We start from the raw sequence: 22,270 nt of genomic DNA on the forward strand, positions 1-22,270 counted from the left end.
CCGACAATATTTGTTCGCTCTGCAGGCAGAGAGCTCAGCGATCAGGAACTAACTCCGTAACAGCTTCTGGCATCGTATTCCGAACATACCGCAAAAAAAAAAAAAAAAGAGAAAAAATACACGCCAGCAACATATTATACATGGAATTATGGACACCGACATGTAATTTTCCGGGAGCAAACTTGATGGAAATGTATAGAGAGTCAGAAAGATCGACCTTGAATGGCTTGTAAAATAATAAGTGCTGCTTTCTCCAAGGGTGCGTTTATCAACTCACTTCTGGTGCAGAATTAAGGTTTCCAATCAACTTTCAGGGAGTTTTGGGCACTTTATAAATGCAAAGCTGTTTTTGATTATGAGGTTGAAAACCCATTTCTGAAACTCAGAAAAAATGTGCGATCGCAAATGTGTTTGAGCCAGAAATGTGTTTCCAGGAAGAGTTGTTGATAAACACAAAATCATTTTGAAATAAATTTATAGCTGCGACCTGTTCACACCAACCACTACCAACCACTGCCAACTACACATCTCGGTTCCTTGGGTCAAACTGCGCAATGGAGTTGCTCAGTGACAAGGCCTCCCAATTGACTCACGACAGAGTTGATAATTACAACAATTATGAGAAACGTGGGTATGTGAACATGTTTCAAACATGGGAAAGTTGATAAACGCAGCCAAAGACAGTATATTTTTCAACAATGTTTACCAGGCTTACCACTTGCTTGTCCAACCATGGCTCAAATACAGAACTTTCACCATGAAGGCAGGCGGATGATTAGCCAGGGAGTTCATTTAAACCCTGGTTTCAATGAATTCAAGCCATTGTCATATTATGTTGCATACAAGTTCAGTTATTGTTGCACCCTGAAGGATACTGTTATCCTAATATGTTGGATCAAGTAAAGAAATCACTGAAAATTCCAGAAAACACTGATAGCATAGAAGACATTCTTGATTCCTGGTTGATGAAAAAAGGATTCTACGAGGTTCTATTATTCCTATTCTATTTCTTTTTTTTAAATTGCAAATCATGGGATCAAACTTACATATCAATGGACGCACACATACTTACTCTCACATCAAATGGCAGACAGACATACTGACAGACAAACAGAGAAACAAAATGGTTTGTGTGTGGCAAGACAGCGGAGGGGGCAACACAATCTCTCAAATTAAAGTGAGTGATTTTTTTTTTCCCCCTGCGCCACACTTGACTGACCCTCTCTGCGCAGATCGTCGCTACTCTCGCGTGTAAACGCATCCTTCACGATTTCAGCGGCCGCTTAGGCACACGCTTTGCCCAGTGCCCGGCAGACCGTGTGATCTTCTCGCAAGCGCGTAATCACTACACCGTGTAAAACGGCTCTCTCTCGCTCTTTTCTGCTTTTTTTTCCCCCCTGCCTCTTCTCTGCACTCATGTTTTTTATCTCTTCACATCTCCGAGCAGAGCTCAAGATTTCTGGCGTCTGCAAGGACTGTATTTTTTTCTTTTTTTTAAATCATTCTCGTGCGACAGCAACTGGAGGCGATGCTGCAAAAACGTAATTGCTCATTAATGCACTCCTGCATGCAGATTTTTTTTCTCCTTCTCTGAGTGTGTGTGTGTGTATATATATTTTTTTGTTTTCTTGCCGATGGTTATGCTACTTCAATAATTATGGTATTGCAGGGTTTTTGGTTGTTTTTGTCTTTTAATCTCTCTTGTCTGTACTGTACTCAACATGCCGGAGTCGTACCAAACTATGGTATGAATACACAACAGTGCTGAAAACTGGGTCTCTTACAGCCATCAAGATGGGCACGACACATTGTGGGAATATCACATTAACTGACTACAGATGGCGACTCTCCTTGTTGAAAGACACATGACACCAGTCAATCTGTCCTCTAAGCTCGCTAGCTCGAAATGAAGTGAATGCCTATAGGTGAACTTTGTTTTAATTTGATGTCATACATGGAATATAAAATGAATGGTATTACTTGCTTAGTATGCATGGCCTTTTGTGCGTGTTAGATGAAATTCCGGCTGATAAAACTTTGATTTCTGCAAAGTATAGAAGATGGGACTGATTTTTCATGATGCTTTCATGTCACACGACGGCGACGGCGCATAATTAGAGCTCTGCGTGATGTCATTATTGCAATCGCGGTATTTGATCTCTTATCGGCAAACACCGTGCCGTGGATCTAGTGTGATGGAGGTGGTAGAGGGAACGAGCGAAGAGATGGGGGGTTGAGGACTGTACATAACATGTATCAGCTGAATTGTACAGCACAGATTGGGGCGGGAACTATGCATCATAATGATGTACAATGTATTCCTCTCTTGTTACAATGTTGTCTTCTTTGGGGGCATCTTGTGTATTAGATTTGGTCTCTTCCTGCAAAGCAAGGAAGCATATCAATTACCCCATGTAATGTTGCAACATTATAAACTATCTACATGTAATAATGATGATGACTCACCATCCTCTTTCACTAAATTCTTCCTGACTGCAAAAGAATTTCTCTTCTTCACCGTAAGACGGCTTGATTTACTCTGTAATTGTCCCCTGAAAGTATTGCGGAGTGAGAGTTATTCCAACGTACGTACACCATATCAATTTTAATTCGATGAAACCCCGCAGCGTGAAGCCGTCTCATCCGAGGCATGTGGGAATGTGAGCACTTGGATAATTCCATTACCGAGCACCCTAATGAAATCAGTCCCATGCAAAGCACTTTTCAAGCCACAGCATTTTAAGGACGCCATAGTTTGTTTTGTTTTGCTTTTTAAAATAAACTTTGGAAAACTACATATACGATGCTTGCACACAACAATAGGCAGTATCATCAACACTTGATATAAATTGACAAAGTTTCTCGCCAATTTTCTCTCTCTGTCGTTCATTTTTCTGTGCGCCCGTCTTTTTGTGACTGATGACATGTAAAATGAATTACATGATGGTGGTATCTAATCGATTATCTCTTGAAATTATGTGATCACTTTGTTTGATGGATGGTATTTTTAAGCCAGAGCAAAGAGAGACAGCAGACAGACAGACAGACGTCTCGGCACAACCACCATCCCACTCTCCCGATCTCATCGGGCGAAAATACTCATTTGCCAGGAATCGTCGAGATCATAAAAGGCACATCTCTTGGGGGCCATTAGCCGTCGTTGCCCGCATTAACATTGCAAATAGCATCAGGCAACCAATAAACAAAAAAAAATTAAAAAACACCAACAAGAACTCGCCAGCTTTTACGGTGATGGTGAATGCCTAATCACGTATCTCTTTCAAACCAATTTCCGTCCTGAATATCAACAGACTTTTCCATCATTCATGAATATAGATTGTGACTGAGATTTACATCTGATCACTTCTGATACACGTTATTTGATTTATTTTTTTGTTCTATTTTTTTGTTCTTTCTTTTTTTTTGGGGGGGGGGTTAATAAAGGGGGGCATGTATACCATCTCCTCCCGTAATGGATGGAACAACCAAATTGCAGTAGCTGGAATGCCATTACTATCAAAATATGTATCTTCATCACCCAGCAAAGCAAACAAAAACAATTTAAATCATGTTCTATCCCCAGTAAACTACAATAAGAGAAAGTGTGCTTCACTCTAAAAAATAAAGGTTCAAATTTGCACCCTATTTGTCCCTATAGCAGCACCCTGGGGTGCACAACTGCACCTTTTATTTTGCAAGTAGAAAATTAAATCTCTTAATATTTATATCCGTACCTACAAAGATGCAGACATATCCAACAGAGTGTAAGTTTGATATTTCTTATTTCTTATTGGGGTGCAAGGTTGCACCCTATAGGGTGGTTGTGTAGCGACAATTTTTGGGTTCAAATTTGAACCCGTATTTCTTACTGTGTTGCAACAAAAAGAGTTCCTAAAAATGGAATTATCTCCCCCTTTAAAAAAAAAATGTATATAAAATGATGGATGAAACCTCAATTTAATGACAGCCCTGTTTCCATTACACAATGTCCACCATTCTTTTTCATTCATTCCAAAACATCTCTTTGCTTGATTGCTAAGTGTCTCGTTTCAACTTTATGCTCTTGTAATTCATGTCAACATGAACATATGCAAGTGGATGTTTACAAGACTGTATTGTATGGCGCTCGCCAAGTTAATCATAAATCTTTCTGATTTTGAAACAAGCAAAAGCAGAAACTACGGAAGAGAAGAGAAGGAAAAAACTCTGGCTGGCTGTGGCACATTTTCTCTGATTTGGAAGAGAGAGAGAAAAAAAAAAATAAGAAGAAGAAAAGAAGATTTGGGTGCCATAACTCTTACTGATGATGTGCGTGAAATTTGGGCAAGAACGACAAATGAGAACATGAGGTATTGCACCTAGATGTGATACCCGACTTGACCTGGCAATCAAAGTGTCGGTTATGCGATCCTAGAATGTAATTTGTCTGAATTTGGAATCCCTCCCCACCCCCCCCCCCACCCTTCTACTTTCATACGTAATGATGACGCTTTGCTCTGCACTGGGGCTGCAGCTTCTACCGATTCTAATTGGGAGTGAGAGTTTGCCCGACTTCTGGATCATGTCACGCGTGACAAAGGGCACACACAGTGAAAGTGAGAGTGCCAACAGGACCGCTTCTCCCCTAAAAAGTCTGGAGCGTCCTTAAATGGCGTACAAATTCGTCCGAAATTAGTTTTGGTGTTTTTGTCAGGCCCCGTAATGATGCTCGTTTCGTACCCTTCCGCGCTATGCCCAGGGTTGCATATTAAACCTGTCAGAAAGCATAAGATTATGACGTCTGATAAATGCCATATCAATTCGCCCCCTTTTTTCCTGTGCTTCTTGAAGTTCTTTATTAAACCAACTTGGGGGGGGGAGGGTAGGGAACATTTAGGTGTGTGTAGGTACAACACAACGGAAGGCTTGCCCCTGGCATCTCAAAACAGAGAGAGAAAGAGAGTAGAAAAAGAAATTACTGCTCAGGAGAAGGGGTGCACTAGCGTTGCATTATGGACGAATGAATTCATGGCTGCAAGAATTATGCCGAGACCTAATAGCAAATTTCCTGGACAAATTACTCTATTTTCCTTTCTTTTTCCTTTGAGCAAAGGGAAAAATGTCACATACATACTGCAAGTTCTAATACCATTCTAATACCATTTTGTATCGGAATAACAAAGGTAACAACAACATGATAACCTAGTCCCAAAAGGCAAAAAGTAAGTGTTCCCCCCCCCCCTTCCATAAGTGCTATTTTGCTACAATTACCAGTCGGGTGTTGATTAAAGGGTTCATCAAAAGCAGTAATACAGTTGGAGAAAAAAAAATGAAGAAGAATTTCAACCATAACCTAATAGTAAAAATTATCCTATTGTGTAATCCTCTCAACTGGCAAACCTATTTGTTATATACCCACAGATGAGTTGATTTCTCATAATGCAGAGCGTGCATGTCTCTATCTTGTGCGTGTGTGTGCGTATGTGTGTGTGTGTGTGTTTTCTGGCATGAACACAGTTTCAATTATGGCCTACTTTCTTCCTCCACTGCGAAAAAAAAAGAAGAAAATCTGGCGGTGGTATTTGCACTTCAATCATTCCCGATAACAAATATGATTTCGTGCAGCGGGTATTGTCTGCCCCCGAGTTAATCCTGCTCGGTTACAAAAAGTCTGAATCCAGGTTGAATTCTTCTCTGTTTTTTCCCCCTGTTCGTTTGTTCCTTTTGGAAACCTTTTGGAGATAGATGTTTTGAGCCTATTCAAACTGACTGAGGCGCGTCACCTCCCTGGTCTGTCCGATCATCAGAGAAACACTGTTTTGATGAAAATCTTCCCAAGCTTGCTGCTTTGCATAAGGCAAATAGCTCCTAATTTGGCACTCTGGAACATGCTGTTGTGCAACCCTATTTCCATATTATGCTTTCAAATTATCTAGTAAATACATGTACATACAGGCATGCACACACACACACGCATAACAATTTCAAACATAAATAAGCCTAGCTAACCCATCACTAGAAAAGCAGGGGAGCGCTTGTAATGAAAAAGTTCATAATTTGAAATGTCATCTACGGATTTCTTTCAAGTATCTTTGGGGAATGTACTTCATGAGGATTTCAAATATGATTTAATGATTGTACAGCGATACTAAGCATCTATTCTGGATGAAATTATCACTTCCAACAAGCTACGATATGAACCATCCTCTTTTTTTCCATGCACTTAATGACATTAAGCACATGCGGGTAAAATACCTCCTTAAAGTGCAAACAGAAGCTCCGTAGGGGAGGCAGATGCCACATCTCATTCCAGCTGAGAAGAAAATAATCACCGGCAAGTCGGACCCCGCCTCGCGACTGACGCGCAAAACGAGCACTCGGCAAGTCGTTGACTTTGGAGCAAAGTGCAGCATTGTGGGTACAGTACCCTTCCCAATCCCATCGTCATTAAAAAACGAAAAAAAAAAAAAGAGGACAGCGAGAGAACAGTGCCTAATGAGAGCTGACACTCCCGATGGCATGGAATCCCTTGCTCGAAGCACATGGTGTCTTGATGATGTAAGAGGGGATATTAATGACACTCGTAGTCACGAGGTATCCTATATCTTAAATCTGGATTGGCGTGGCAAACTTTGTCACGAGGTATCCTATATCTTAAATCTGGACTGGCATGGCAAACTTTAGTTCTTTTGCCATGGTTGGCTGTTCAATGCTCTGCTCGTCTTACAACATAAACTGCACTCGAAACTGCTGAGGACATTGCGTGTGAACCAACATCGGCTTATACTCAAATGACTGTGTTTTATCAAGCTCTTGGCTTACAAGTGATTTTCTATATCATTTCCTTATATTTTTGGACTTTCTTTTCAGGTAAGTAAAATTCATGTTCGGGCAAGTGTTCTGCAACAATTTGAACAAAAAAAAAAAAAGTTATGTAGCACCCTGCAGTGTACCTGGTGTGTGAAAGTGTGCACAACGCCAAATGTTTCGCATGTGAGGCATTCCATGTTTCATCCACTCGCGCAAATACGTGAACTCAGAGCGTACCCTACATAATATAAGCTCTCTTAAACACTCCGATATCATATCAAGCCAGAGTGGCACTTCAACAGCAAGAAACGCGAGAGGAGTTCTTCCTTTTCGAGATGCTATTATGCAAACACTGCTGGCTCAGAGAAGAAGACTATCCCCGGCGCCCATATCGATGTCACAATTTATCTAAAAGGAGTTAAACGTCCTTCAATTTCGTGTATCCCTTCACTCCTGCGTTGCGTCTCCCATGATGTACGTCCATATTGATTTCCTCGCCGTCGATATCGGGTGGAGAAAAGAAGATCTCCGGGTATGATATCTGGAGAGTTTTTACTCGACCACAAAAAAGAAAGAAAGAAAAAAAGTTGTTGAATCTGAGCTTATATCTCTGCGCATTCCTACAGGGAGAAAGAAATCCTTCTGAAGCTTTGTAGAAGAGGCAAGTATAAAAAAAAGGGCTCTTCTTGTTGTTCTTTCATTCTCTCGTTCTTTTGCTCTGTGTCTGTCTCTCTATCTACATGTGGATCCCTTTTTCACCTGAGTGAAGGTAGTAGCAGGGAAAAAACCAAACAAACCACGACATCTGTACTGAGATTATTCTTGGAAACAATGGAACTCCGCTACCTCTCGGGCAAGTCGTGGGTTTGTTGAACCCATCTCTGCCGGCTCCCTTTTCGTAACTCGGCCCGACCGATCCTATCTGAGGACCAGCCAACCCTCAAGCGGCGAGGAAAAGGGAGCCGATACAGCAGCCCGCAAGAAGGAATCCGGGGAGTCTCCACTATCCGAGTCCTGTCAACAAAGTCAAAAGACTAATGTTTACCGTGTCACCGATAGGCCTTGGACGGGCGAGGGCCTGTGTGAGAAATTCTTATGAGTCATGACAAGTTGACCCTTGACCTCAGGCAGGCCAGGGGCCGGGCTGCTGCTTCCCTGTATCTAATCACATTGAAGAAAAAATAAGGAAGAAAGGGGAGGAACAGCTTTGAGTGTGGATGCTGGCGATGTATTGATCGGTGTCAGCCCAAACATCCAGGTGCTCACAACATGAAGTGAGTAATCCATCAGATGTATGCTCCTATCCCCGTCACATCCCAACATTCTGAAGTGGATCGGGGCGGAGCGAGTGACAGATGGATGGAAAGAGGGAGGAGAGACAGATGGAAAAATAAACAGAAAGGTATCAAAAGCGAGAGAAAAGAGGGGAGGGGAGATAATGACGGGAGGAAAAGGAGATGAAAAGTCACAAAGAGGAAGAAAGCGAGAGAAACTTGAAATGAACCATGAGAGTAATTCTACAAAAAAAAGAAAGAATACACTTGTCGTAACCTCCCAAAAGATACCAAAAATAAATAAAAAGAAGAGCAAAGAAGAGAAAGAGATGAAGCAAGAGAAAAAGGGAAGAAATAAAGCAGTATTAGAGAAAAGAAGACGACAGTTGGGTATCACAGATCTCACATTGTGAGAAAAGTTTCAACACGAGCATTACACAAACACTCAAAACCAATCAGGAAACCTGCTGGAGGCTGAACCGATTCACTTCGAACAGAGATTGCTCACAGGCCATGTGGAATGAGAAAACATATTTATGGAAGATGTGACAACAAATGGGTAAGCAGAGCTGCCCAACATTCAAACATCTCAATCACCAATCCAGGGAGGTTCCAAAAAATGTTCAGGGATATACTTATGTTATTACCTACTTCTCAGAGGGCAAACATATAATTCCAACATCGGAAAGGCTCCAATCTATTCTTCTGTCAGGACAGGGAGAGATACCAAAATTTCCAAGGAGCCTCTGATGGACCAGGAATCGTGGAGACTTGCCAGCTCTGGCATCTTAACCCGTTGAAAACTAGACCCGAGTATACCCGGGCAGGTTTCTATGGGAAGTGCGTGTTGTAGCAAAAGCAGCCCATCCTCATTGGGTTAGGTAATTCTAAGAACTCTTACCATGCAACAGCAGAAATATATTCACATTAAAAGTTCATCATTGTAAGTCTTCACAAAAAGTCTTGATGATTGAATATGACAGGCCATACAATGACTTTGGCTGTCATCTTCAATATGATTTACTACAAGTCATAAGCCTCCACCCTTAGATGCTCTCCCTCTTCGCTCAGTCCACTCCTTGGTCATAAAATCTGTTATTGTGCTGCGACCAGTCCAAAAGAAAAAGGATATTTAATCGGTCAGAACTTCCCAGAAAATGCCAGTGAGCAAAGATTATAAATATGAAAATACTTGACGTCCAGAAGAGTAATATACATGTCATCAAATTGATGACACTCGCGGGTTGAGGCTGTCATTTGTAAGGTCCTCCCCTCATCCTCCTCCTCACCATTCCTCCCCCCCCCCTCAATATTTCATCCAGATTTAAGCAAAGGACAATGGCAGCTTTTTAGACCTCCAAATGTCATAAATGTTTTCTTCAAATTTTCTCATGAAATTCCCAACCATGCTTTTCATATCCTGCAGTAACCTTCAGATAACTTTACAAAGATGCATTTATTGCCTTAACACCATCACATTTACAGCAATATATCAAATGTTGGATCTATTTCCCCACTCAGCTTCGACAAGTAAGCTGCAAAAAGCCAGTTGCTTTTTTGAGAGCCGTTCTAGCACAGAAGACCCAAAACTTCCACACTTCCAAATGATCATTCCCCCGTAATCCAGTCAAAATGAGCTGTCGGGTCGAGCCCATTGCGGGAGGGGAAAATAATATTGCAAAAGTTTGGTGCAACAACACCTACTCGTCGTGATGATTTCGGGTGTTTCTGGATGTAGGCGACAAAGCGGACTAATGCCCAGCGAGGTGGGTGAAAAGCTGTCAAAGTGCTGTGACTTTGCCGCTTAACTGAGTTCGATTGAATAAAGCCACTAATAAAAGGGGAGAAAGATGAAGAAGGGGGACAAAAAAAAAAAGAGGAGAGAAAAATCCCTCTTCAGGAGTTCAACAAACAGACACAATTTCATCCTTGGCCTGGCCCCTGGCAAAACCTATCAGGCTCAAGAAAAAAAAAAATATAACATGACTTTTATTCGGGTGGAACCTTGAGATTTGGGTGTTAAAAACCCAAGCTTCAGGAGTTTCTGTTAGCTTCACGAGCTTTCGATTGACACCTCTCACAGCCTTGCACACCTTGTCTCTGTAGGGGAATGCACAGATTATCTTTTGGGGAATCAAGTAATGCCAATTCTCTTCAATTTGTAATGATATTCTGGGTCTAAATCACAGACCATATCAGATTGCCATGTCATGTGAAAAGCAAATGAAAGTCCCAAATCAAATAGCAAAGGGAACGTTCTGGATCATAACTATGAAATTTTTGAAGAAGTGCAATTTGCCATTTTTTTGAGATGCCTTTATGCTTCAACATTTTGAAGCCCACTACAGTATGTGTGGCCAAACCACCAAGAAGTTTCGTTTCATAGAAATATGACCAAATAAATATGTGCCTATATCATAGGGAAAAAAATGCTTGAAAACTATCTTGAATCAAATCACAAGAATAATGTGCGCCTAGTACGAGGTTCGGGGCAAACTGGCTATATCGATTCCACAGGCGAGGGTAGGTAATGGGTGAGTTCATGCTTTTTTTCAACAGCTGGCCTAACTTTTTAAAGGTAAGTTGAATTCAGTTTGCTAACTTCAATGACGGAAGAGTCCTGAAGGCTTTCCACTTTCTGGATGAACATCCTTGTAGTTCACTACCCTGAAGCTATCGTTGGAAATAGTTATGGTTAAGTTCACTCTAGGCTCTTGACCACAGGATTTGTGGTAAAGCCATGGATAATCTTGATGATTTATGCTGTCCCTAGTAAGCAGGTCTGTGTGAATGCAGCTATCAACAGCCTTGTGGTTAGAAGGCTGAACATTTGCAAGCTCTGAATTACTTCTGGTACATGAACACCTCAAACATTTGCATAGAAGTAAGTCTTTCGTATATGTGCTCATACAGAAACACAAGTTGTGTTCTGTAACATGAGGAAAGTATAAACTGAAGTGAAGGTATCTTTGGTTGTGTTATTAGAAGTTGGAGGGTAGTCACTTCAAAATGATGCTTCCAGTTTATAGTATAGGGGTCATCACATGCCATTCACACCACTTCAGACTTTTATAATTGTTTGATGCTCAGTAATAGAAATGTTGAGTTTTATCATTAAGCAAGCTAGCTCAAGGAGCATAATCCCCACCATTATAAACGTTAACTAATCATTGGTTTCATGGTATGGGTGTGAATGCACCTATTGTTTGGTTTCTACCCCACATATATGTAGCAACATTTCAGGGAGACTGTTATTCCATTTTTTCCCCCTCAGGATATAACTTTTGTAGGCTCACCCCCATCAAATCCCCTCAATCTGACCCCATTCCAGACTCCACAAACAAACGGGTTCAAGAGCGAAAGCTGGTAATACCCAGCTTAGGACCTCAATAAAATCTGGGCAAATACTTTCCACTAAGTAGGCGCCATCTACCCCCACCTAACCCCAGCCAAAGACAAGCATTGTGATAATGATTGGAAGGGGATAGGGGTGGGGGGTTAGGGACCCTCAAGTTCAAAAACCTTGGAAAAAAAAAACTTTAAAAAAATTCAAGAAAATTGCAGAGCATAAACTCTTCCAAACTGGGCTACAGTGCAATCGCCTCACATTTCTGCACTGATCTATGCAATAAAATTCTCCAAACTACTGTTCATCATTCTTTTTCTTTCATCATGTTACGGGATTATGGTCTGGGTCTAGAGTCTCCTCCCCCATCTCTCTATCTATCCAGGGGGGTGTTTCATAAAGCTGTTCGTAAAGTTACGAACAACTTACGAGCGACTGGTGATCAGATCTTGTGCTGAATTATTGAAATTCTGATAGGTATAGCACATCAGAACTGATCACCAGTCGCTCGTAAGTTGTTTGTAACTTCACGAACAGCTTTATGAAACAGGGCCCAGCTATCTATCTATCTATCTATCTACCTCTATCTATCCTTCTATCTATCTATCTATCTATCTACCTATCTACCTCTATCTATCTATATAGGCCTATATATATATCTACCTCTATCTATCTATCTACCTATCTACCTCTATCTATCTATATAGGCCTATATATATATCTACCTCTATCTATCTATCTATCTATCTATCTATCTATCTATCTATCTATCTATCTACCTATCTACCTCTATCTATCTATATAGGCCTATATATATATATATATATATATCTACCTCTATCTATCTATCTACTATCTATTCATCTATCCAGCTATCTGTCTATGATCTATCAATGATCTATCTATGATCTATCTATGATATATCTATCCATCTATCTATATATGATCTATCTAATCTATCTTTTTCAGGCTGGGCTGTTGTTGAGATGAGATGGAAATAGGGCAGGCAGATTCTGTTTCCAGGGATAACAACTTCTGCCTCCAATTAGACCGAGAAATAACTGCTGCTAAGTAAAATGTATATGCACATCCATGTCAGTTTCTTTGATCAAAAAAAAAAAAGGGGGGGGGAGGAATCCTTTTCTAGAGGCCTACAAAATTTGTAGGTAAAAGATGAGGAGAAAGAATATGGAGAAATCTCCATAGCTGCAGAGAAAGGGAAAAATCGAAGCTATCACGTATCAAGCTTTCAGACATGCAGGACCCAATGTCACCCAGTTTCTCCAAGTATCAAACTCGGCTCAGAGCACAACAAAAACACTTCTTTGCTGCGTTTCAGTCATAGTCCCCCCTCCCCCACCCCCTCCATTGATGATTCCACTAATCACCACTCAAATATGTACCCCCTTGATGCACAACGGTGGCACAGCGCAATTGTCCCGTTAATCTGGTTTGCTTTCCACAAACGCAAATACAAACCGACTCTGACGAGTGTGTGTTTAGCTTTGAAAACACGCCATTAATCATGCTCTCTGAAAAAGAAAATTTTATTTCGTCGTGGTCCTGAATGGATACATAATTCTTTTCCTCACCGTTAAAAAAAAAAAAAAAAAAAAATGCATGGAGAAAAGCGGCGAGCTCTTACACTTCGCCTCTTTAGCCACTTCCTGCTAATTCATGCAGGCATACACTGTATGAAGCTTGGCTCAACTTCTCTGCATCAATCGCATCAAACCAAATAGTCATTAACACTTGGTACTCTTCTGTGCGTGTGCGTGCGTAAAATTTCATTTAAAGGGATGATATAGTTTTGATTGAGATGGGGCTTCAGGTATTCAACATTTTTTTTTTTTTGTGAGATAATGAGAAACCTATGATATATGAAAGAGCATACAGTTCTAAGAGGAATTAAAAATTCATTTGACAAAAATTGGTTTTGAAATGGCTGAGGTATCCAAAACAAAGCAATCCTAGTAAAAGGTGGGACTTGTCTTTTATTACGATAACTTCGTTTTACTTTGTTTTGAATGTCTCACCCATTTCATTGATTTTCATCATATAAACTTTGAATTCCTCCTAGAATTATGTGCTCTTTAATATTTCATAAGTGGTTTGTCACAAAAAGTTAAAAACCAAATCCCCATCTCAACAAAAACTATACCCTCCCTTTGACCACCAGCAGGCATATTAGAGTGGGAAATAATCGCCAATAATCAATCGTTTGTGCAAGATGAAATGTGGAATGAAATTTCTCTGTTGTTTACTCCCGCCTCCAAGGTTGGCGCTATGGTGAATTGATGGGCTAGTTCTGGGAAGCCGAACAGCTAGCTTGTTGCTGCAAATATCAGTGGAAAGATGATCAACAGCGAGGCAAGGCTGTATTCTAATTAAGATGTATACGCAACTGTGATGTCTGCTATACATATTTTATTGCCGTTTGTAACATCGGGGAACAGCTGAAGGTTCGGAAGAGACTTTCCAAATACTTTGGCCCTCTTTCCAGTGCGCTCTGTCTTACAATATTGCATACCACTCCTACGCTTGAGTTCTTTCAATATTGTTTTGCTTACATACGATGCACTGCTAGCATTCTATAGTCGGTACTATGCATCTGCAATTTGAAATGAAGTAAGACCTGAAAACACAGTCCAATATTTCTCCTTTTTGTGTGTTCGCCTTAACGTATAGTAAAGAAAAAAGAAATGCCCTGGAAATATACAAACCGGTCAAACTGCTCTGGGGTTATTTGTGAGGTCAAATCAAAAGTCGCACATCAGGTTGCAACGCCAAGGCAGAATGTCAGACATGAAATAATCCGAGGACAAAAAGGTCACTCTATAACACAGAAACAATACAGCCCTGTCTAGCGATGGAAGTACAAAACAATACCTTGACAGTTTCTTTGCATTTTTCGGTGCCTGGCTACAATGATTATGGCCTTTGTGTGTTGTTACATATTTGTCCTGGATACATCGCTGTTTGTCATTTCTACCTAGAAAGCAATGGAATACTTTACCCACACAAAGTCTGGCCCTGTTTTGTTGGACAGACGTGATTGCGCTTCGATGTATTCCGAGATGCGAGTAATAAACGGAATGCTTGTAGCATGACTGGACCACAGGCTTGACTTGACCTTTTCTGTGTAGGCCTACTCCCATTTCAAGTGTCCATTTCTTGGTTGCTTGCATACTATGAATCCTTTCTCTACTGGCCACATGAGAATCACCGACTCAATCATGTTCGGGGGCAAAATTTCAACATGGTATAAAGAACGACATACATCTCAAAACAACAACTGACATGCATAAAAACATGTTTTTTTTCTTTTAATGTGCTCATTTTCGTTTCAAAGAGAGCCATCGATGTCTCATTCACGTTTAAGATCTTTTCAGACAGACCTTTGTCGTAAATTTCATGTGCCCTTCTCTTTTAGCGTGTACACAATAACAGCCAACAGCGAGTGGCATGATGTTGATGAGGAAAGAGGTTAACAGCTGTAGCAACTTAACCCTTCATCTCCCAAATAGTGTCACTTCTCCCATCAGGGTGAAACAGCGCAAGCTTCAGGCCCATTCACACTCACAGTGAAATAATGCGTTATTTCGTGCAGTATTTCATAACATCAACACAAATACACTGCGAAATACACCGTGAAATACATTGCAAAGTACTGTGGTACATGTATTTACAGGGTGGTAATTCAAACTTCGTGTGAAATTGCAGATACCGCCCAATGCAGTGCAGTGTAGTTTTCAAGTGAACCGACACACTACCTGTCTTCTAGTCATAATGCATATACACAGTGCCTGCCTCAGAGAGGTGTACTTTTCGGGCCAGAAATACCACGGTTATTTCGTGAATGAGAATGGCACGGACTGAAATACCATGGTATCTATATACCGCAGTATTAGGCCAATGAGGACAGTGACAACAGATTACTATGGTATTGAATACCACTGTAATTTGAATGGGAATGCATCTCCTGGTCCCAATAAGTAATGGGCTAATAATGATCGTTTGTGCTCCTGCTCTTCCTCTCTATCTCTTTTTTTCTTTCAATCAATTTGTTCTTGTCTCTTTCTCTTCCTACAAAGCTGAAAAAGGAAGTCTCTTCTATAAAAGGCCAGTGCAATGTCTTGGGGGCTGTCTGGAATTTGACGACAGTGATGACTTAAATGGGAGAACTTCCTTGGATGAAAAGCACCATCTATGAGACCTTAACAGACATGACTAACTATTTATCATCCTAACCAGCAATAAGCGATGACATTCCACATTTGTGGGAAATGGTGGGTTGTTTATCATTTTTCTTTTCTGTTTCTATCTATCATACAGAAGACAGTGATTTCAAAGTCCTTAAGGATTTAGCAATGTTCCCCTGACATTCGAAAAAAACAAACAAACATGGGGGGGGGGGTATGGGCCGCATCATCAGTCACACTTCTATATTGGAAGCGTCGCATGATTGCCGGCGCAGACAAATATCGGCACAATTACTTCTCATTTCGCCTCACCTCATCGTGGCGCAACGGCCCCTTGATGATCGGCCAAAAGGAAACTCGAAGTTATTTTTCAATTGCACGGCAGACAGACAAAGAGTGCTTGACTTCCCATGTTCTGGATGACGAGCGATAGCAGTGATTGGACGGTCTCAATTCTCGGTCTCATATTTTGCTTCTTTTTTTTTTGGGGGGGGGGAGAGGGGTAATTTTTTGAAGGGACGTCTCTGAATATGAGTTTTGTTTTTGTTTTTTTTCGTAGAAGAGCGGGGTGAGAAGGGTAAAGAAACTTAACACAAATTGGATCCAGGACGCAGACGTACGGATGCAAACAAGTTTGATATGAGATCGCCCTATGAGATGCTAAAGAAAGACCAGGAAATATGATCTGGGTTGGTTTCTATACCTTTACCTACATTGTCAAATGTTCTATAAGCATGTGAAATTGATAGGTGGGAGTGGGGCAGGGTACGAGTATCAAAAAGAAATTGTTACACGTATTCGGAATCTATCACCCTGATTCCTGAATGCTACACCTTGCTCAAATAGTTTTGACGCAGCCGACATGCCCGAAAAATCTAACACAAACTTACATTTTATCTTTTCTCCCATTTGTATTTTCTTGGGGTCTTGTATATTTTTCCCCCATGGACATCAAAACTTTGTAGCACATTACTTTTGTCATGTTGTGCAGGTTTTACTATCCACTGGAAAAGCTACAAAACCATGGTACATTTTAACCTGAACCTAAAGAGCTAAACCAGTGGAAAATGGCTGGAAGATTTATGCAAGATTAATAAGCGATTGCAGTGGGAGGAGTGACAATCAATAAAAAGATAACCAAGTCCTTACAGTAGTCACAGTGGTGTACATATACAATGTATATCTACGTTCAGGATTTAAATGTTTTTCGATCCTAAATTTTGTTCATTTTTTAGATCTTGTGGGTGGAACACCTAGATCATACTTTGTGACTACAAATCAACATTAATCACCAAATGACAAGTTTCTATACAAAAAAAAAAAGTTTGTTATCAAAATTATCCTGCTTTCAAAAACATCACAATTCCCTAGGTGAAAATTTGGACCTATTCACATTTATAGAAGGCATCAGTATTCCATGTCTAGAGTAACATCAACAGATTCAGCAGTAGAGAGAGGGTTAGATTCATTCCAGCCCAGACATGTATCTCATGCCTCTGCACTCCTGTTCTGTTTTTACTTGCTCTCTCCCGTTCTCACAACGACATCATCACCGATCGCCATGGTGATTGATGAAGGAGGTGGGAGATAAATGATGAGAATTATGACGGGCTGCGAAGTGAGAGGCCGGTCAGTCGGATGATGATCCTCTCTCTGATTCTCTCCGGCCGTGTGATGGATCGGACATTGTGGAGCGGGCTGGGGGGGAGGGATTGGGGTGGGAGGATGGTGTTTTAAATATAGCAGATGGTGACAAGGGGAGTGATGAATGTGATAACAGCGAGAGGAGCTATCACAGTGATGAACACTGATGATGATGATGATAATGATGATGAATATGCTTATTTTCATATGTCTATTAAAGATCACTAATATGCTGCCCTTTATTTTCAAGTACTCTCTGATGTGGACCAAAACTGCACCATCTGAAAAGGAGAATTTGAAGTTGCAGGGGCCTGTCCTGAAATTCAGCTCTAACAACTCCATGCATCTTGGCAAAAGCACATAAACTATGTCTTTATTATTTTCATGATATCATGCAGTGGCCATTCGATACTGAGGGTCAATTTTGTCAAAATAAACATTACACTGCCACTATGTATGTAATGAGGCATGGTACATATATCAAATGTACTGCAACTTAAAACTGAGCAAATACCCGAAGACAAATTTATATGGACTTGATTTTGTGGCCACTTTTTTTTTTCTTCTTTGAAAGCACTATGGTACCAGTTGTTACAAGATGGTTATTTAGGTTAACACATCATATCATTATCAGTACAGTATTTTCATTATCTCTTTATTAGGACCCATTTCTGTGCCCATAAGCCTGTGTAATAATGACCACCCCCTAACGATGGCTATCCACACACAGCATAACTTCCATATGAATCATATTTGCATGACTAAGTTCTATTAGCAAATAATAACTGTATGCTGTTGACATAACCCTGTGAGAATGACATGTTTGTTTATTATAGCAAGATGGGGGGGGGGGGGTGGTATGAATCTGTATTTGATGTTGATACCATTCATCAATGGCAAGAAATAATAAAATCTCTCAACGCTGAACACAAAGGCATTCCATGTTATTGTGGTCTTACCCCCATCGCATAAATCAGATTATCAGGTCAGATATATACCACTGATTCTCTCAAGGCGGCAAAATATTTACAAGATTTAATATTGTGACAAAAAGGTTATTTCAGGGCAGATGCCCTCGTCTCCATCAAGCTTAAGATACACCGCACTACATTCCTTCTGTGTAGCTGAAGTCACCGGTATAATTGTGGAGTCAAGAATTTCACCAAGGGGTGCGAGAAGTCCCCCCCCCCCCCCCAAATCCAACCTCTTCATCTCTGGTTTCACTCATCACGGCTGACCAAAGAAACTCCACACTGGAAGAAGCAATCCAGGATAAACATTAGGCCCGTTCACAAACAACGAAAATCGAAATTTCAATCGCGATCCAAATTTCGATTTTCTTTTCGACCGTTCATACACAGGGAAAAATCGCACTTCGCAGCAAGGAAAGAACGATCAGTGGCCAAACTGCGCATGCGCGAAACTTGCATGACCGAAGACTGACCCCGCCCGCAGTCCCAATAGAGTTTCGCACGCGCTACGAACGATGGATTAAAAATACCGATTTCCGAATCTCGATCGCGCTCACACACACGACGCTTGGCAAAATAATCGCGATTATTCTGAAAAATCGCACTAATAGTGCGAGTTGGATCGCGATAAGGATCGCGGTAATTAGTGAGATTTTTCTGTCCACACTGGAAAAAATTTCGAAATTTTGATCGCGATAAGAAAATCGATTTTTAAATCGCACTTTTTCCTTGTGTGTGAACGGGCCTATTACTGCAGCGAACGAGCGAGCGCTTCTCTTTTCGCTCCGAGAGAGCCTTGAACAAACTTCTGCGAGGCCGCGGCTACGGATAATAATGACACAATCAATTTGCAATTGACGGACTGCTCATGTCGTTAGATCTGGGACACGTTTGGACAACCTGATTTTTTTCCCTATTTCTTTTTGTTCTTTCAATTCCCCCCCCCCCCCTTCTGCTTTCTGGCAATGACCAGGAAATACATCTAATGTTCAGACATTGATGGCAGAAATACAGAGGGCTAAAAGACACACAGAATCGGAGCTATCCAATGTGAGAGATGTGCTACAGACTGAATGAGAACCTCAAGATGAATTAAGATGAGTGATGCAGCATGAATATGTTTACTCAGCAGATCCTCGCCATAAAAAATTCAGTCAATATGACTTCCAAGTACCTGCTGCTGCATACTTGAATGTTGGTTCCCCCCCCCCCCCCCCCCGCAATCTAGATCCCATTCTGAGCAATGAGTTTGCTGTACACAAAACACTCATCCATGTGACTCGATATGGGCCGCACATGTCGATCCATGGTTTGTTTTTTTTAAACTATGGAAAGCCACAAGCGCAAACATTAATAATTTTTAACTTAACCTTCTATGTGCCCACTCGCACTTAGCTTGACTTGCTACACTTTCTCATTGACATCCAAACTTGACCTAGTTAGCGATTATCAAGCCCACTCAGGTGTATCAATTTGTGCCTCAGTCCAACGGGAAGGCCATCGTAACACATTTGGCCAAAAAAAAAAAAAAAAAAAAATTAATTCCACACACACACAAAAAGATTTATGATAAGAATGAATCCAGGAGAAAATTGCAGAGATGATGGAGCTCTTCAAATCCTTACGGTTACTTCCTTTATTTATCTGTTTTCTAATGCCAAGTGGTTTTTAAAAGAGTGAGAGCAAAAATGACACATAAGTTTGGATGTTTGGTCTTCTAGACTGAGCTTAAAATAGGTGAAAGAGCTCAGATGGCATTAATCAATATGAAAAGATAGCTTCCAAATATTGTCCCATGTTTAAAATTAGAGATAATCAATAAATGCACAGGATGACCTCAATTCTTTCGGCTCACTCATGGACCAACACTTACAAACACATACATTATGTACCTACTGAATTAATACATTCTCTCTCTCTCTCTCTCACTTTCTATCCCTCTCTCTCTAATCAAACCATCAATAATGCCAAGGCATTTCCCATCGGGTTCATTGATTGGTCATCATAAGCTCAGGGCTACAAGACTACCCTCCGCTGGACCACTCCATTCATTTGACGGGGGTGTTAGAAATCTATAGGTGGTGATACTCCTGAAATGGATCGACAGATTGAGTAATTACAACAGTACATGCTGGGAAAATATGATACACCAAGGTTCAATAAATGATTTTGTAGAATCATAAGTTTAAGGTGAAAGTATCCAATCCCTCCCAACCAAAAAAAAAAAATAAAAATAAACAAGCAAAACAAAGGAAAATATCAAGCCATATTCTGGTTGAAGTGATGAAAGTTAATTTTGAGTTATTCTGAGTGAAACCACAAGAGTTGCAAAATAACAAAGTTTAGCAAAGTCCCATGAATTCGGATCACAAACAGCAGCAAGGGACAAATGGACATTAGATTATTATAGAAAAAAAAAAAAAAGCATGCTCAAATCATTGCACACTATTTATGAATTTCCATAAATATATGCATGGGACTAGCATTACTTTTTTTTTCCCTTAAAAGAAGACTAATCTGTAATTTCCCATTGATTTCCTACAGATTTCATTTCCATTTCCTGGCACAAGTCAGTGACATGGACTCATCCAGTCACTCTGGATGTTGTGACGGTCATACCCACTTGATTTTAGCTCAGGATATATCGCATTCCCTAGGAATGAATTATTAATTTGATTCATTCCGAGAATAGCGGAGCATTATACGGGAAGAGCGCACGGATTAAGGTCAGTAATCACGGGCCCAATGTCACCGGATAATGGACGGCAATGAAAGGCCAATTTGGATTCCAATGCAATTTTAATCTGCCGCAAACAGCCTGCAAATATAAAGTGACCTACAAAAGCGGGAGCGTAAGTGGGGATGATGCTGTTGCTATGGCAACCTAACATGGCACTCACGGAGAGAAGTGAGAAAGATAGTGACAGAGAGGATGGGAAAGACAGCACATACACGATTCTGCTAAAAGACATAATGTGGTAACCTGTTCACATGATACAATGGGTTCTATTTAAGACAGTGAATACTAGAGAAATGTTCCCACCTTCAAAGCCCATCACAATCCTCGCACACACACATAAACAGAAAGCAAGTTGCAACTTCATAGTTTCACATCCCCTCCCCCTTGCCATGAGCGAATCTCACTGCGGCGGCGCTGTCCCTACATACCTTCGGTGACGGTCAGCCTCCCGCTGGACTCGGCTAAGTCCTGTCCGCTGGTGGCCTGGCAGGTGATGGTCTGCTGGTTGTCGCGCTGGACGCGGAGCGGGGCGATGCGCAGCACCGATCCGTGCTCCGTGTCCTGGGTGGTGAAGCGCAGCCCCTTGCCGCCCAGCTTCCGGTTGTTCCTCAGCCAGGTGAACTCCGGGGCGGGGTCACCAGTGGCCTCGCAGAAGAACGTGGCCTCCCCGCCGTCAATACCGCCCTCATCCCTAAGGCCCCTGGTGATGACTAGTGCTGTGAGGAAAGACGAGGGAGAAAAATTTAAAAGATGATCACTGACTTTTTCACAAGAAAGTAGGGGGGGGGGGGGGAGATGAACAGTCACAAGAGATAAAAGAGTACCAAGAATGCTTAGGTTTTGAATACTGAGTCAAACATAGTGATATTCTGCCATTTTTCAACATCTGGTTACACTGTACTAGTTGCTGTAAAAGTAGATATTTTCGCGCGACCAATTTTCGCACTTGGCCGGGTAAGAAGAGTTTCGTGTGTTTTTAATTCTGCGGAATCAAGGCATCAACTACAGGGGCATATGGCACGCAAAAATAATTGCGTGCTTTTATTTTCGCGCCAGCCTCTGGTTGCCTGAAATGTGCGAAAATTTCAACACCGCGAAAATTTCCACTTTTACAGTAGTCCCATACAGTTCAAAGTATATTCCAGAGAACGAAAGTAAACCATAGCTTTTCAGATGTTGTTTAATGAACTCAAAGGACATTCCGTCAAGCAAATATAATTTATTGGGACTCTCCTTGCACGGCACAACTGACCACACACTTGTGATTTACATGAACAGAAGGAACATGCCATCAAAATTGTGGT

General features: G+C 41.1%; 1 protein-coding gene across 1 annotated transcript in view; it reads right to left on the bottom strand.

Moving 5' to 3' along the window:
* LOC140237351 (receptor-type tyrosine-protein phosphatase delta-like) overlaps positions 1–22,270 on the bottom strand; it is a 193,369-nt gene that overhangs the window by 63,716 nt on the left and 107,383 nt on the right. Inside the window, exon 3 of the mRNA XM_072317287.1 lies at positions 21,395–21,682. Coding sequence (XP_072173388.1) covers positions 21,395–21,682 — 288 coding nt within the window. The remainder of the gene's footprint in view (positions 1–21,394; positions 21,683–22,270) is intronic.

This window comes from Diadema setosum, chromosome 13 (assembly GCF_964275005.1).
Source record: "Diadema setosum chromosome 13, eeDiaSeto1, whole genome shotgun sequence".
NCBI classification, from domain to species: domain Eukaryota; kingdom Metazoa; phylum Echinodermata; class Echinoidea; order Diadematoida; family Diadematidae; genus Diadema; species Diadema setosum.